Genomic DNA, 19067 nt, shown 5'->3' with positions numbered 1-19067 from the left:
TGGACCCAGAGATAACCCCCACTCACCTCACAACCCAAACGCACCACCTGTGGCGTCCCTTAAGGCTCATCCCTTAGCCCAACTCTCTTCAATATCTTCATGATGCCTCTAGCAGACATCACCAGAACCCACATCATCAACATCATTTCCTACGCTGAAGACACCCAGCTCATCCTCTCACTCTCAGCTGACCCCACCACCACAAAGTAGCACTTTCTTAGATGCATGAAAAAACATCTCCACCTGGATGAAGGACAAATGCCTGAAGCTCAATATGAACAAAACCAAAGTGCTCATTTTTGGCAGCCCCACCTCCCCCTATTATGACACCTGGTGGCCATCGGAACTTGGACCCACACTGAAAGACCATGCCCAGAACCTCTGCATCATCCTGGACAGCAAACTCTACCTGAAACGACAGTTTCCACTTACTCTGCATGTTCAGCAGAATCTTCAGCAGAATCTTCAACTGAATAGCCATCAGCACCAGAAAAACAGTGATGCAGGCCCTCATTACCAATCGTCTTGACTACAGCAATGCCCTCTAAGCACGCCATGCACCACGAACTCACAAGGTCTCCAGTCGATACAGAATGCAGCAGCCAGACTGATCCTCATCCTGCCCAAGCAGACCCACATCACCCAGCACCTGAGAGGCCTCCACTGGCTCCCCATCCAGATGAGATGACAGTTCAAGCTACTCACCCGCACCTACAAAGCCCTCCATGACCAAGGACCGGCATACTTTAACCGCCGCCTGAACTTCCAACAACCATCCACAAACCTGTGCTGTACCCACCTTGCCCCTGCACAGACTCCATGCATCCGCCACTCCAGAGGACGCTCCTCTCACCTCACCAAGTCCTGTAACACCCTCCCCCTCCACCTCTGAACATCACCCTCACTGACAGACTTCAGGGAGAAACTCAAGACCTGACTTTTTGACTGAATCCCTCAGCTCAGCGCCTGGATACCCTCACAGGTGATAAGACACGCTTTACAAGCACTGTTTGATTTGATTTGATTTGATGAAAAGAGGAATACAAACCAAATAAATTAGCCCTGATTGGGAAACTAGTTTCATCACATCATTATCCAAACCCCCCTGGGAGCAACAGAGGAAGGGCTGGTCAGCGCCACTGGCAGGGATGTAACACAAGCCCATGAAGCCACTGCGGCACAGGGGGCCCCCAAAACCCTTTATGGGGACCCCCTTCAGGCCATGGTCAATGAATATCTGTAAAATATGGGACACTCAGGAGCCCCGTCATCACATTCTTCAGAGGGCCCCATGATTGTACTTTGCATCACTGGTCACTGGCGTTTTTCATTTCTACAATTAAAGCTCAAAAAGCCTGTGACACTGGCCAGCCCTTCCTCTGCTGCACCCAGTGGGACTGGAGAACGATGAGATACTAAGCAGAGAGATCAGAGAGGGCAGAGAGGAAGGACTTGATGTAATGGGACTGATAACCAAGTCTGTGCGTAGGAGCAAGTGAGGAAGTAAAAGCAAGTAAGACATTGTGAGAAACAGAGAGATAGGAGAATGGCAGAGAATAAGTGAGCGGTAGTGTGGCATAGGGTCTGAGAGTGAAAGGAAGTGAGAGAGAGCCGAAAACAAAGACATGGGCTAGGGAAAAATAATGGAGCGAAAGGTGACAGAAAGTGGAGCCAGAGGAGAGAGAGAGACAAAAAGAGAATGAAAGATAGGTTAAAACACAAGAGAGGGTGTCGAGGAGTCACAGCAAGAGATGGTAAGAGGAAGAAAAAAAAGTATAAAACAGATAGTGAAGTGGAGTGAGAACGAGAGAAAATGAGAAGGTAATCAAAAGGGTTTTTTTGTTAGCTTGGCTCATATTTGGGCTCTTAGAGTCAAGCCGGACTCCTGGCTCTGCTCTGGCTTGGCACTTCCCAATAATTCAGGGGCTTTTTCATCTCTAGGCAACTCTCTGTTATTTAATGCAAACGAATGCCAGCAATTACGATATAAAGCAATAAAACATTCCAAAGAATTGGGTTGACTCTAGAGTTTGTGGAAGCGAGCTGCTCTCCACAATGATGCAACGTGGGCTATTGTCCTCCCTCTGTCACACTATGCCATTAGAATACCAGGGGTGTGGGTGGTAGCATGACTGCCAATGAGCCTCTCTTTCTCCAGCCACACCTACTCTTGTGCCACTCTCATACCACTCTATCATCTTCAGTTGTATCCAGCAGAATGCATTAGTAAAGCTAAATAATTCTTCCCAAAAAGCTCCCTTACAGCACAAAGATATGTGCATACATTTATATTGTCTTTTTAAAAATAAAAACAATTGCCACAAGAGAGAGAAACGATATGTATCAGAATAAACGCCTGGTTCACCACTATAATACCATTTGCATTCTTCTTTTGTTAAAAAATCAGAAGCCACAGTGTTTTGCGCTCAGCCAGTGCCTGGCACTTGTCAAATACTGAACACCTGAACTTAGACTCTTCTTCATATTTAACCATCACATCTACTTGTTATGGATATTGCATTACAGATGGTAATGAATACATTCGTGCCTTATTGCAACGGATACGTTGATAAAGCTGTCTCATTAAATTATTAAAATATCCATACCAGACCTCCGTTTGGCAAGCATATTTTAATCATCGGAATTAATTCTGGTGCACATGGGCAAAACTTATGAAACCTAGCTAAGTGAGTCAAGTGATTGCTGCTGACACGTAGCTTGATCTGCATTTCATGAACAAATTCAGCTTTATCTCATTCCGAGGCAGAAAACTGAGTATTATTAAATGGTGAAAAGCTGCCCCAATATTTTACATTTCTCAGAAGTACACATTAATATGTAGGACAGTGATCTCTGGCTTGACAAGTAACTCCAAGGGGATTTGCTTCGTGCGTGATGCCTTTTGAATAGGTATAAACCTGCCGAGATGAAACTACTGTATGATCCGACTCAGACATCTGAGTCCCTGACATGTAATTGTATGTGCACCTGTGAGCAGTGCTTTAAATGGGCCGGTACTCACCGGTACTGAGTACCGGCACTTTTTTATTTTGAGAGGGAGAGTACCGGCTTATCTCAAGAAAAACGTAATACTTTTAATTGGAGAGTACCGGCACTTCTCAGAAACAAGCAGGTACTCTATTACAGAGTACCTGCACTTCTATTTTTCCATTTAAAGCACTGCCTGTGAGTACACCTGTTTATTGCCGGTGTTCTTTAATTCGTAAAGACAAAATTAAGATATTGTGACTTTTTTCATTTTTAAACTGTTCAAGGTTTTCAACTGTTTTGAGTGGAAAATTGTAACTAATACTCATATTTCTTTACCTCTCTTTTTCTTACCGTCTTCATGCCTTTGTTTTGTGCAGGCATTCCTCCTTCCACCACACAAATGCAAGTTCTATTTTTTTCTCTGTGACTTAACACGCAGCTGTACTTGGAAAATGAGCACAATGAGGTTATGTGTGACCGTTCTCAACGTTTTCTTTTTTTGTTATATTTCAGGATATAAACATTGCTCCCTGGCAGTACGAGCTTACCAGACCGCCAGTCCCAACACTTCCGTCAGTGTAAGCACAATAATACTGTTTTTCACAAAACTTGGGATATTACATTGTAAATGACGCAGTCTAGGATAAGTCTAAATGTGCCTTTAGTTTAGGCCTGTGTTTATAAAGTTTTTAGCCATTACTAATCATCACACAAAACAGTTCTTTCAGCGCGAGCAGTGGCGTAAAGCAAAATGGTGAGGCCTTCTTCGGAATGTGACGAGGGGGTCACTGAACCCCACAAATGTCACAGATATTCATTGGCCTTTGGGCTCAATACCCCCCAACCCTAGAAGAGTCCTTTGTGCCACAGGGGCTGCAGGGGGCCTGTGTTACGCTCCTAAGCGCGGGCTGTCTGTATGGTTGCCACACAAGTAGCTGTGGGCCTAATACTTGGAGGCCAGCGGCAGCTCCTCCAATGTGGTGGAGGAGCATCGCCCCTCCGCCCCCCTTCCAGCAGCAGCAGTTGCAAAACGTTTACAAAAAAACATAATAAACAATGTTAATTATAGTTTTATTGTAAAAGGGGGGGCCGCGGGGACTGGGACATAGAGGGTGTGCACAGCACTCCCCCTCAGTATGCATGTATGTTTGGCCGGCTGTCTCGGGCGGGCCAAACACACATGCCCACAGTTGCCTCCAACCCAGCACTGTGTTGCTAGGTAGGAGAGAGCAGGCAGAGCACCCACTCTGCCTCCGAGCGCCAAGCCAGAGTGCTTTGTCCAATCCTAATGCTGATTTCATGCTGCCAGCCACATGAAACCAGAGTTGGGATTGGCTGCAGGGCAGGCTGGGATCCTGTGCCTGCAGTGAGGACAGCGCAGCAGAGTGGCGCTGTGCGGTGAGTTGAGGAACGTATGTTTAAAAAAAAACATGTTTTGTCATTTCCCCATCCCCCTGCCACGCACCACCTCTCTCCTCCTCCCCCACGAACCATGACTGTTGGAGGTGCGTGGTACACACCACTAATTGATACTACCAACAGCATTGCTACAAAACCGTTATCTCCCATAATGTATTGCAGGGGCGATCAGTGTCACATGTTCAGTTACACCACAGTTGGTGAAAACGGTAACAGGAAAAACAAATTCTGCTTTGTAACATTATACAGAAAACATCAAACTTCTTTCTGTATGAAATATTAAATAATTGTTAACCAAGCTCAAAGATATGATGGTTAAGAAAAATATGGAAAAGAACATACTTAATCTGTAATAAATGAGAAGCAGGTACAAAAGCAAAACGAGAGATATACTTACTTTTTTGGGAATAAATATTTTGATCTATTTAACGTGGAATTGAGTTTGAGGGGAGGAGGAAACTAATGCCAAATAGCTTCAGTGATATGAGAGTAAAAACACGAAACAAATCAACTGTACTGGGCAGCAGAAAATATAAACTCATGATAAACTCCAGGCCGCGCAGGCACATTCAGGTGATCCTGTAATTACTAGCTCTTGCTCTTTAAAATGTTGAACGTGTCACTGCTTGTCCTTTCTCAATCACCTTTTGAGCCTTATTTGGAGCACCTTATCTTTTTGGCCGTAACTTAATGTTAGATCGAAAAACATGTAACCTTCCTTGTGCAAATGATTTTTGTTATACTTGTAGCATGGTCAAATGCGGGGATGGCTGATGGTGGTAAAAAGCCACGTTTACTTTACGTAATGCATATGCCTTTGCTGATAAGAAAGACAGTATTGAATGGCTTTGCAGAAACCATCAATAATAACAATAATTATAAATAAAATAATCCAGTGTTACAAACTGTAGTAATAATAATACAACTACCGCTACACTGCTTCTATTATGAACAGTAACCGTCTTTAAATGGAAAGTACTGCTATCCTGCACATTTAGGGGCATATTTATACTCTGCTTGTGCTGGATTTGCGTAATTTTTTCTAACGCAAATTCGGCGCAAACCTAACACCATATTTATACTTTGACGCCCGACCCCGCGAACATCAAAGTTTTGCTGTGTGCGTAATTTTCTGAATGCGTGAAACCGCCTTGTGTTAATGACATGCAAGGTAGGCGTTCCCATCCAAACAATGACTTAAACACCTGTGCGTCATATTTATCCAACCGCGCAAAAATCCTGCACAGCTGGAAGGCGGAAAATGGCACACAGCCCGATTTGCGTAAAAAAATAACGTCTGGGTCAGGGCAGGCGTTAAAATGGGGCAAACACACCAGTACTTAAGGAAAACACACAGAAGCAACATCAGAGCTCCAAAAGGAAGACATGGAGGTGCTATTCATCCAGCATGCACGAAGACGCAGAGCACAGGACCAACAGCAGCAGCTTCCACCACACCAGCAGGGACCCCAAAGGCAACGCCAAAGGCAGGAGAAGATATTCCGGACCAGGACAACCTTTCAGAGCCTTAGGGAACATGACATCATCCAGAGGTACAGACTAAACTGGCAAGCCAGACAGCAGCTGCTGCGCAACATTGAGCCACAGTTGGCACCCAGCTTGCAGACACCCCACATCATTCCACCAGAGACCAAGCTACTAGCTGTCCTCCACATGTTGGCAAGAGGCTCTTTTCAAACCACTGGTGCCCTGGTTGCCGGGATCCCACAGCCCTCATTCTCTGCCTTCCTACATAAGGTACTGGATGCCATCATCTCCCTCACACCCCGCCACATCAGCTTCCCCAACACATAGCTGAAGCAGCAGGAGACCAAACAGGGCTTCTACCAAATCAACGGCTTCCCACACGTGCTTGGTACCATTGACTGCACACATAGACGGATTGTGCCACCTGCTGCAACCAAGCATCTATACCGCAACAGGAAGCACACACACTGCATCAATGTGCAGGGCATTGTGGATCACCGGGGATTGATCACCAACATCGTGGCAAAGTATCCTGGGGGTGTACATGATTCATTTGTCTTCCGCCACTGCACCATCAATCTACACTTCCAGGATGGACGATGTGGAACTGGCCTACTTGTTGGTAATTACAGAAACCTACTTATATACACACAGCACAGCAACCCTCTAGGACATACAACACATACACCACTACATGGACACGTGGCCAGGAAGACACTGAGGTTGTGACACTGCTAGTCATGTTTGATATCCTGACCCAATGGGATACACACCTATGGACAAATGACAGATGCAAATAACAACAGATGCCACTCCAGAAACACAAGGGACCAATTTAAAACACAGTGACAATGACATGGCCTTAACTGACAGTACAACTTTGAAGATGAACCTTCCAATATCACATCAATAAAACTCAATCACACACCCTTCCAAGCAATATGTACTGTTTAAGGGGTGTGTAATGTGTTTTGCTGCAGGTCAAACTCCATGAGACACATAGCATGATGATGCTGACTCTAATGAAGGGGACATGGAATCATTGAGGCAGTACCAACATCTCACATCACTCCTGGGGTGACATTGTCCGTTACCAATAAGGAAGTAGACTGTGCTAAGAACACATATTGATGTGACATTATTGCAAAGTGCACATTGCCACACATACGGATTGAGACAATGGCACATATACACAACAGATGTACAGGCATATGGACCTTCTGACAATTAAACCTTCACCCCCACAACCAAGTTAGCCACCTTACCTGGACCAGGTTCAGTGGTGTAGGTACACGTTTGCACATGAGCCAACTCGTGAGGGCACAAAAATAGGTTTGCATAGAACTTATAACACATGGGATATTTGTGCATTGTCAACACTTCAGTGCTGCAAATTTATGGAGATATGTTGTACATTGTCACCAAGCCAAACCAAAAGGCCTCACTACTGTTTTTCACATGCTATTACATATGTTGAATTGGATGTGATTTTCAGGCCACATAGTGCAAATGTGTTACCACCACAGTGGAATTGATTCTGTGTGTGGAAGTATCATGTCACCTCCAGTAAGACACATGGACACTTCTTTCACATGACATAATACATGGAAGATACACAATGTACTGCAAGTTTACAAACATACAGCTGATATCCGGTCAATCAGCCAAACAACAATTTAGATAAATAAACAACCCAATGCTGATAGAACATCCTAGAAGTCTAGGTTTTCACACAATAACACAAACACAGATGAGTCACAGACGACACAAGATAACAAAAGCCATGCAAAGTTATAATCATGGTGCAAGCAACATCCACATTTTTACACTCATTTTCTCTTTCAGCTGATCAGGGGTATGGGATCCAGCTATGAATCGTGACCTCATTTGCCAACCCAAGCACAGCATCAGAGCATGCCTATAATGACGCACATCAGAGGACACGCACCATAGTAGAGAGGAGTTTTGGCATCCTGAAGTCAAGATTCAGGTGCCTCGACATCACCGGAGGCAGCCTCTTATATTCACCTGAAATGGTCTGCAAGATCATTTTGACCGGTGCCACCTTGCACAACATATGTGTAAGGAGGAACATTCCCCTCTATGAACCAGACTCACAAATGCCTGAAGAGGAGGAAGAGGATGATACTGTCCATCAACATGAGGGGGACCATCCAAACACTGCAGCAGGATTGCCTCGGAGACAACACATTGTACAAAACTTCTTTTAACTCTAGTCACCATCACCACTTTCTTACCATATGTTATTAAACACCTCATTTCATCACTCAATCATGGTCTGGGTAATTATTTATGCATCACATGATCCCTAGGAATCATAATCAGAGTTTAGCCTCATGGAGCATTGCAGAAATACAGATTAGGATACTGAAAAGCCACATCACATTTGATGGGTATGAATGTACACCCGACATCACAAACAATGTTGATGACATATATCCTGTCTATTTCACAGTTGAAGGGCAATATCAGCGGACCACAGCGATGACACACATCCATGTTGCCAACATGGTGCTTGCAGCATATGAAACACAACTAAGACACCATCAATCATAAGTTAAAAAAGTGCTTCATACATGAGGCAGTGGATGCGCAGTTTTATTGTTAACAGGAATGTATGACCAGCCCTTGACAGCAGTAAGTCTGACATCAGCTATCTCTGCAAGGAGCATGTGTGACAAGAAGTCCATCTAGGCTGAAAATAGATAGCACGAGTGCCCCAGGTATGACAAGCATTGCTCACAAACATGCCCTGCTCATGCCATCCCAGGCAATAAGTCCTGCCACAGCCAAGTTTTCAGTCTCTCCCCACCCTTCTCGATGGGGCCCTGTAAATGGACTATTTGTACCCTGATAACCTTCATATACACACACCCAGACTCCCATTCTGACTCCTGTGTGCTTCCCTCTTTAGTATGGCATGCCATAGTCATAGTTCATCTGTCTGCATGGACTTCAGGTCCGATAATGCACTGCCTGGTAGTCCGTAGGACCTGTAATCACCTGTCCATTGCTTCCCATGTGAAAGGTACTATTGGCCCTTAGAACTTGATTCTCACCTACAGGACTTGTGAGAGACTGAAGCTGCACACACCTGTGAGCACTTCCATGCAGACCAGCCATTTGAACCTGCACTGCCATTGCCACTGCCTGGAACTGCTTAGAAGCTGCCATTTTATGAATATCCTTGATGTGCATTGCCATATAAATCACTTGTGTAACACAGGCCTTGGGGTATTGTGTAACGTTGCAGCCCACAGCACAAATACAGTTTTTAATTCCCACAGTGTTGTTCCAGCTTTTCCCAGTCAGAGTCTGCTCACTGTGTATTTGCCTTGTTCATGTTTGTTCCTGACAGAGCCTGCATCCTGTTAGCCTGACTAGTTCCTGTCTTCGCGTTACCATAGAGGTTCCCTGTGGCTACATTTGTCTCATAGTTGCTTTCCATGCCCTCTCTTTCCTCCCGGGGTATTGTGTCTGGTAGGTCTACGATGAACCCTCAAATAGATTGTATAGTGTAATCAGTTTACTTATCGTATCATAGTCTGCGACATGTATTCAAATAGCCTAATCCAGCCCCCATCCCTTGTCTGGGTTTCATGTATTCATGATTGACAAACAGTGACAGTGTACTATGGCTGTATGCATGGATTTGGTACGGTGCCTCCAGCACAATTGCTAATGTGTATGAAAGGACAAAACATGTTTGTGCCCTGACGGTCCACACGCAGATTCACATTGGCCACAACCTACTGATGGTGCTTGCATGGTGACTAGCTGTGAGGCACTGATGTTCCCTGCTGCAGTGGGAATTTTGGAGGCCACCCTGTGTACAAATGGTGGGATGAAACCAGCCTGTTTCATATTACTGATCCATGAAGTTTGTGAGCCCACCAAGGTTGCCCTATTGTCAGCCTCATAAAAGTTCTGCAGTGCCATAGCTGGACTATCCCCATGTGTGTTGTCAATTTCTCTTTGGCTTTCGGTCAATTCTGCTTTGAAGGATACTCTGTCAATGCAGGGAATGGCTCCACAGACTCATGACTAGACCTGCACGTAACTGTGACAACATGGAGGCCAATACTGAAACAGGGTACACATGGCCACATACTTGAACTGGACACCTTTGTGCAATGAACCACTGGAAATATGTGAACACATGCAGCATGGTCTGCTGGTCCTTCACTGCCACAGAAGAAACATAGGTCATTTATATGACTCAAACTGTGATGTAACATTACATTTTTGGATTCGTTTTGGGACTCTGTGTCACAAACACTGTACCTACCTAGCATGTTCAAATGCCTGACTCATGGATAGTATACAAACAAGTGACCAGGAGTGTTATCCAACATTCCAGTACATGTGATGTTCCCTGCTGCAGTGGGAATTTTGGAGGCCACCCTGTGTACAAATGTTGGGATGAAACCTGCCTGTTTTATATTACTGATCCATGAAGTTTGTGAGCCCACCAAGGTTGCCCTGTTGTCAGCCTCATAAAAGTTCTGCAGTGCCATAGCTGGACTATCCCCATGTGTGTTGTCAATTTCTCTTTGGCTTTCGGTCAATTCTGCTTTGAAGGATACTCTGTCAATGCAGGGAATGGCTCCACAGACTCATGACTAGACCTGCACGTAACTGTGACAACATGGAGGCCAATACTGAAACAGGGTACACATGGCCACACACTTGAACTGGACACCTTTGTGCAATGAACCACTGGAAATATGTGAACACATGCAGCATGTTCTGCTGGTCCTCCACTGCCACAGAAGAAACATAGGTCATTTATATGACTCAAACTGTGATGTAACATTACATTTTTGGATTGGTTTTGGGACTCTGTGTCACAAACACTGTACCTACCTAGCATGTTCAAATGCCTGACTCATGGATAGTATACAAACAAGTGACCAGGAAGTGTTATCCAACATTCCAGTACATGTGATGGCTTACCCTTGTAACATTGCCATTATCAACCGTCCTCTATCTATCCTGTGCATAGTTTGTCATGGGAGATGTTTGGTCCCCAAAGTCTGGGAAGGTCACACAGCATTAGATGCTACGGGTATGACAAACACATATGCTGACTGATGTACCACACTAAGGGCCAGATGTAGCAAAGGTTTTTACCCATTCTGTGTCTATGGGAAAAAGTGTTCGTACATATGGCCCTAAATGGCATCTGATGGTTATCCACATTTACAACACTTGCATACAAGCACATTATTCAAAACATGTCTTGTAACGTTCACACAGAGGCACAACAACAATAGAAATAGCCAATTCACAGACATAAACACACAGGCAATGAGTGAATGTATTAAGTTGCGTAGCCTTGCTATCCTCCATTGACGCACCACCTGCTCAAACTTGGGAATACCAATTTATATTACAAATGTTTGGGTTGCTGTTGCGTCAGTTAAGAGTGCTAATCCGGCACAACAACATGAGTATTATGGTCCGCAGTAGTGTGGTCTGCCACATGTGCCCCAACACTGGAACACGCAATGCAGGCCCTAACAGCCTATCTCTGTATAATTACAGCTTTCATGTACATTAAAAATGAGAGAAATGGCACAAACACAGTTAAAGACAGATATTTTGACGCAAACATATAAAAAAAGAAGCACATGCATCAAATTTTGCCGCATATGCAATGAAAAATTATGCTCACAGCCATTTTACATCCATTGATCCCTAGCGGTAATTCCTACACTGGACCCCATGAAATTGGTTATCAATGAAAAATATATTGAACTTTGAATGCGGGGGAATTTTGAAGCATTTGCGTAAAAAAATCTTGACGCATAGCCCATAAGCGTCATAAATGTTTCACGCATCATAATAAAAACGCACCGCATTTGAGACAGGAAGTGATGTAATAGGATATCCTGTTTACAGAAATGGTACCGTGGGTGTACTTTCACTTTCACTTTGCAGTCTGTGATTCTTCTAGACTGTGTGGCTGTGCTGAGAGTTTTGTATGTCCAAATTGTGCTTTTGTCTCCTGTGTGCCATTCTAATTGTCATCTGTTGTTTTTGTAATTGTCTCAGTTATTTAGTGTGAGTGTGTTTTTGTCATTTTTGGTGTCTAATTTTGTCTTTGTACTGTTGGGAGTGTGTAGTGGGTATTGTTAGTTGGGGTATTGTTGGGCTGTTTGTGGGTTATTTAAGTTTAATTTTCCTCCTTCCTTTCCCTGTATTTTCCTCTGTACCCTTTCGTATCCCTATTATTTCTGTCATGTTGGGTAGGCCACGTCTGGGGAGAATGGGTGAGGAGGAGCTGAGGGCATTCATTTGGCTGGTGTGCCACTTCTTCCTCCTGATGTTAGAGGCTGGTGGCAGGGTGATACAGGGGTATCACACGGAGGTGAGGAGGCTCAGGTGGTCCAAGGTGCTGTACCATCTGAAGATAGTTTTCAACACACAGCGCAATGACCACCAACTCAAGCATCACTGGGGTGACTTTGTTGCCAGAGAGCAAGACCTGCTGGACCACCTGGGTGTGGTGATTGGTGGCCCTGTTGGTGAGTACAATTCAGACTAATGTGCACATTTAAATGCTCTGTAGTGACAGTAGCAGATTTGTTGACATGCTGCATGCAATGTTTGTGGACATGTGGAATACAAGTTAATTGTACAGTGGCCCTGATTCATACAATATTTGCTACACATTACCGTCATTTGTTGACGCAAAAGCTGCACAAACTTACAAAACACAACTTGATCTTGTCAAATAGTGCTGCTTCTACGTCAATAGATGATGGTAATGCTGCTCAAACTTACGTTTTATTCATGGTCTGTGAGTGTACCAGGAAAGAGATGTATTTCACAAGCTAAAGCAAGGAATGAATGTAGTCCCCAATTATTTGGAATACATGTCTGAACTGTATTCATTGCCATACGTACAAAGTTTCTCCTAACCTCTGGTAATATCCTTGGCTGATACTTTGACTTGGTTTGTGCAGCATTTAAATTAGAAATGGATGCCAAAGTAATGCACACGGGATAATATCTAAATGTTTGGTGCTACTTTCCATAGCTGTAGCGTTAAACTTGAAGCAAATGCTACAAATTGAAGTTAAAAAATATCCCTGGCCCTCTGTTCATTGTTCCTGTGTATTTTAATTTGCTTTGGGCACGATTGCTGGAACAGAGCCGATGCATTTGCCATCTGTGTCACTTTATAGCCATGCAATTCTCATAAGTTAATGGGTCATCATGGGATACCTGAACTTGGTGAATGCATGGTCGCAAATTATTACTTGCATGATGTTGGGCAAGGGACCCTGACCGCTTCCATCATACATATAAAGTGACTAAATAGTTTGCTAGTTTACACCCCTGCTGATCTAGTGCAGCATATGTACAATAGCTATGAAGGCTATGCCAGACATGGGTGTATGCTAAGATCAGCACACCAGCATTCCTGTGACTGCTGCCATTCCCCAGGTGCATACAAATTGAGACCTACCCCATCAAGATTGCCACAGTAGGACATTTGCTAAACCATGTTTCAAGTAGGGGACAGTGTCAGTTTGTTGTATACCAGCGGATCACCCAACTTGGCTAATGTAAGATGATGAATGTGGCTAACTGTGATTTCCAATACCCGATATAGGTACACAGGGCACTGAGTGACACATTTCAGGTGCAATGACTACACCTGTGCCCATGCATTTTGTCACGGATGATCAAAATAGACACTGTCAACATATATTTCTTTGTTGTTTTGATTTAGATAAATGGCCAGTCCATGTTTTGTCATCAAGTAAAACACAGGATCCCTGCCATCATGGTGTCATAGGGGGCATATCTGGCTCTGGGTACACTGGCAATGTGGCATATGTGACCTACAGACAACACAGGCCCACAGTTAATGGACCATAAAAAGCATAATGATTCATGAGCTAAACTCAACCCACATGAGCATCACACAGTAACTGGTTGTCCCTTGATGCACAAGCCACAATACCTGTGTGACTGGTATTGCAGTGCACCAGGAATGTGGCTTTGCATGTCTCTCATAACAACAAATGAAGAAATGGAGTACCCTGTATAAATGAATCTGCAACCAATTGAGTAATCAGGTTTGTCACCACATGATTGTTAGGACCACTGCATGTGTGCATATGTGTGTGTATCACTCACTGGAGTGACAGGGTCAATACATGTTTGCAGTGGTATGTCTGTTGGGGTGTCTACATGCCTGAGGTGCTGGTCTATCATATATAATGTCACATGCAGTAATTTTTTGTTCCAAGTGTTGTACAGTGCGCAGACATTGAGCCCATTTCACCCTTCAATGTTTTACAGGTGGACCAATCCCCTACACAATTGGAGAAGTGGCTTGATTTGCGGACCCAGACATATCCAGTAAGTGTTGATATGTTAGTTCTGTGTTGTGTTTGCAGCTGTTGTGTGATTGACTCCTGTGTGTCGGACACATAGCAAGGTATGATGTGCTGGAACATGATCTGATATGTGACTTGACTGGAGGTTGACTTGTTTTTCCATATTTGAGTTTGACAATCAGTGGGATAGAGTCATAATTTGGGAATCTAGTGCTGCGCTGAAGGCATGGGCAGGTGAACAGGGTGACATTTGTTGCTAAATTTATTGTAATGAAAATTTTGGAGGTAGCCATTTTCATGATTTATTCAGCAAATCATACCCTGAATCACACAGAGCAGGGATGCTGGAAGTATTACCCACAGACTTGAGCCTCCCTGTTAAGTAATGAACATGTAAGACTGTATGTTTGACTTCCTAGAAGCATCTAGCTCCACATGTTGTGCTACGTTTATGTGGCACTTGAGTAGAATGTCATAGGTGAGCATGCAGCTCAAGCCCAGATGGATGCTTGCATCTATGTGCTTCTTTTTGGAAAGGTATTAGTGATATCAAATGATGTGGACAATTGTCCGCAATTAGGAACATAAATGTGGATGTGATTGTCCAATGTTTGTGTCTATCCTAGTTGGACGCCCTCCTTACCTGTGGTGGACTGACTAAAGCTATGGACAGCTGTCCACAGCTTCCTGGCTGTCCTTGATGTTTGAAAGTATATGTTGCATGTCCATCACCCCCTGAGGCACAGGGTTAGGGTTCTGAAATATGTGTACCTAGGTGTGAGGATCCCAGTGTAGAACACAGACATGTAATTCAAAAATTAATTTGTTCCAACCTAGGATACCCCCTCATGATTAGCAACTGCATACCATCCTGGAAATTCCATTTACAAATCACAGATATTGTGGCGCTTGATTGTCATCCAGAAGATAGTCATTAGTTGGTCTGTCACATGTGGAGTACTTGCAGCATTTGTTATGTGACTAATGGCAGAACAATGATGCATAGATCATTTAAGTAGGTACACACCTTTTTGAACATTGCTGTGCTGTTAGATAGGAGATGTGTAGGCTGCGTTGGCATGTACTTCCTCAGGGACAATCTATGATCTGTACTGTGGTTTGGCCTGTTTAAGCTAATTTTGAGGAAGTGTTTGAATATCATCAGTAGCTGTATCACACAATGATGTAACTAATGTTTGGCTTTATCTTTTTTTTACAGCTGCCAATATGGATACCTATCAGATCCGAGAATTCCAGAGGAGGGCGTTGCGTTACCGCCACATTCTGGATGTGGAGTCTGAGTTCCGCCACATGGCACGGCGTTATCGCCATGAGAGAGCCACAGGGGTCTGGAGGGCATTTGCCCAAGGGGGCCAATCCGTGTCTACAACAGCCGCCACCACCAGCACCACCACTCCAACCCAAGTGGCACCAAGGATGACAGCCACCATTTCAGGTCCCTCAACATCATGCGCTCCTAGACCACTGGCAGCAGCCCCTGCACCTCCCCTTCCAAGCATGGCACCGGCACCAGCACAACCCTCCACTAGTGGCACACAGACCACCCCTGCTGCAGTCATTGACAATGCGGAATTTATTAACATGCGACGTGACATGCAACGGATGTTGCACAGGATGGACAGGCTGCAGCAGGAGGTGTCCCGCAATAGCAGGAGACTGCGTGGGATAAAAAAAGATCCTGCTGAGGGAAAACTTGTAACTGTTGGACCCTCAGCCATGATTCCCTCCCCTCCCTCCTCTTTCCTGGTTTTTATATTTAGTGGGTTTAGGGGGCTTAGTGTTAGGTTAGAATAGGCTGTTAGTTTAGTTAGTATAAGTGGGTTGGGGTGGAGGGGAATCTATTATTACATGTTTTTTTTGTGGGTGGGTGGGGGATAATGTTGGGGTTTTTGTGTATAAAAAAAATAAAAATTAAACATTTAAAAAAATACAAAAAAATATGTATTGTTTAGGATAAGATAGTATGTGTTTAGGTTAGTATGTGTTATCCTCCATGTGTTCCATCATATAAGGGGGGTTGATGTTTAGAGTGTTTAGTTAAATGTGATTAGTAAGTTTAGTTTAGGGTAGTTAGGGCAAGTTGTGGGTAATGTGTAGTTGGGATAGGTTAGGTTAGTTAAGGTGTTTCCCCTAGTTTTATTATCCTTTTTTACTGTTAAATAAATATCTAAGTACTCCTTTACAGTATGTGTCATATGCTTAGGGATCAGGGCCTTGGCATGGGTGAACAGTGTCAGTTTAGTATTTGCATTTGTGTTCCATCCTGCATCCAAATCCCATTATTGACATGGTTATTCACAATTCCAATTGAGCTGTCACATTGGCAGCTACACCAAAGCGACTTCGCTATGCATCTGCCATCCATTGCACCCACCACTTAAGGTTACTATGGTTCCCAATGGTTCGTTAAGTGTGGGTGTGTGTTTTCAATCTGTCATCGTTTGAGTCATGATTTGGAATCTTGGGCACTGTGGTACGTCTGCCTGCAGCCTGATGTTCATGTGAACCCTGATAAGGTGAGTGATGGTATAATATTATGTAGTATTGTATACATAACTCTACAACTATAATTTCTTACATTGTATTCCCAGGTCAGTTATTTGTCCATACACTCATACACATCCAGTCCTGCTGTATGGTGTGTGTGTGTGATTAAAGTTTATGATGTGTGTGATTAAAGTTTATAGTCAGATGTCACATACATAAAGATTGTCTAGAAGTGAATTTGGAACACATTGATTTTCTGCTTAAACATCCCTTGAAGCAGACTTTTTCAGTCCAACACAGCATTATACTGTTAGTTTGTTATTTGCTACAGAAATAACCCTCAGGAAGCGCAGATAATGATACAATCCAGACCCCAGTGCATAGTTATTAGGCCACATTCTTTCAAAACTGTTGTGTTGACATTCTATGGCCCTTGACATGTGACATACATAACTCCTACACAGTTGATATGTAGGAGATAAAATGGTTGTGTAAGTGCTATTTATTTTAAAGTGCTGTAGTGCAATATTTACATAGTCCAGGATTGTGAGTCCATTAGTGTAACCCCTTCGATTGTAATACTACACAGGTGCAATGGGACATGTCATTGGACATGCTGGGGTGAAGTATCATACAGTGCAGAGGAACATGAATTGCCAATGAGGTAGTGAGAGGCAATCACAGAGCATAGTGTCAAGGTAAAAAGAGGGCTGGAAAACAGTGCATGTGAGCATCTGTTGCAAGACTGGCATGTTAACAAGCACAGGACCTAGGATTCAATTCCCCATTTGGCATGGACTTCTGCTACTCGGTACTCTTACGGATGAAGGTGATCTGTTCCGCATCTTCTTCTTCTGATGTGTGTGTCGTCTCCTCTGCCCTTGGTGGTGGTGGGTTTGAAGGGGCAACACACATTTCAGTGTTTGAAAACGTGGAGTCAGAAATCCCAGTAGCTACCAACTGTGGGGCTATTAAGGGCAGTACTGCAGCAAGGAGGAGCTGCTGGTTCTTAAGTATAGCAGCTACATCACTGCGGGAGGCAGCCAGGTCGGACCTGAGGGGGTCATGATTGCATTCGTGCACGCAGTGAAAGGTTTGGTGTGCGAGGTGTTGTGGCAACTCCCTTACTGCAGTGCTGATTTCCATTACACTTTGTTGAAGTTCTTGCAGGATAGTTGTTTGCCCTTGCATGGCTGCTGCCTGTTCTGCAGATGACATCATGCACAAATGCACCCCCTCAAGGCTGGCTGCCATATTTTGCATCCCCTCCGCACCTCCTTGGCCAGCTCCTGCTGTACTCCAACTACAGTCCTCTCAAAGCTGGTGCCAGTGTCCTCTGAGTCCTCATCTGGGTTGGAGCTGGCAGGTCGTACAATTGGGGCGTTGGGTACATCCTCTGTGATGGCTGCTACTTCTGTGCTCCTCCTTGCGACTGAAGGTGGGGTCTGGAGGGTTCCAAGGACATCTTGGAGGGTCTGCTGGCTAATGTTTGTCAGCTCGTCATCCATGTCATCAGGGAAGTCCAGGGCAGGCATATCCCCAGGAGAGTCATCGTCCTCTGCAATGAGATATTGTACGATTAGTGATTCTGCGTTATGGCATTTGTAAAGTGACGTGCCTGACTTCCTATTAGTTGCACATTGTGATCTTGGTTCCTGTTCATTGTTCCTGTCATTAAGATTAGCAGTCTCCCAGGCCTATGCCCCACCTGCATGTCACATGTAGTGTGGGCAGTTTGGGGAAATGTCTGCGTCACATCCTCTAGGTGTAGGTTGTATATTGCCACCTTCTTGTCCTCTCCAGCCCTCCGTCTACTTCCATTATCATGTGGCCTTGCACTAGCTGTGGGTGATCTGATGGCACTTGCACCACACTTAACAATCTGGAACTGACCCAGTCTCTGATATTTCACATCCAGCTATATGTTGCTGAGACCTAGCATATACTATGTAGAGTGTCAGCATTGGAAGTGTGTACTGCTGATGTTTGCCAATGTGTGCTACATTGGATTGCACTGATGGTCCTAGCAGTGTTCCATTTCCTCTTCTGACTGTGCGGGTGGTTTCACTAGCTGGAAACATATGTCCTCCCCCTCAATGCTGTTGTCTTAGCACTATGACACTTGAGGTGTTGCATGGTGGCATTGCAGCTATTGTGACACAGGCACATGGTAGACCCTGACATGTGCAGCATGGGTGTGACATTACTGCTGTGTACCTCACAATGTTAAATACAATACCCGATGTTTGTAGCACCTATAGACATGGGCATTTGACAGGATTT

General features: G+C 44.3%; 1 protein-coding gene across 2 annotated transcripts in view; it reads left to right on the top strand.

Moving 5' to 3' along the window:
* Positions 1–19067, top strand: part of STPG4 (sperm-tail PG-rich repeat containing 4) — a 353110-nt gene that overhangs the window by 228603 nt on the left and 105440 nt on the right. For both annotated transcript variants that reach the window (XM_069234032.1, XM_069234031.1), the window contains exon 4: positions 3505–3569. In XM_069234032.1, the coding sequence (XP_069090133.1) occupies positions 3505–3569 (65 nt within the window). The remainder of the gene's footprint in view (positions 1–3504; positions 3570–19067) is intronic.

This window comes from Pleurodeles waltl, chromosome 5 (assembly GCF_031143425.1).
Source record: "Pleurodeles waltl isolate 20211129_DDA chromosome 5, aPleWal1.hap1.20221129, whole genome shotgun sequence".
In the NCBI taxonomy this organism is placed as follows: domain Eukaryota; kingdom Metazoa; phylum Chordata; class Amphibia; order Caudata; family Salamandridae; genus Pleurodeles; species Pleurodeles waltl.
This window is presented reverse-complemented; position numbering and strand designations above follow the sequence as displayed.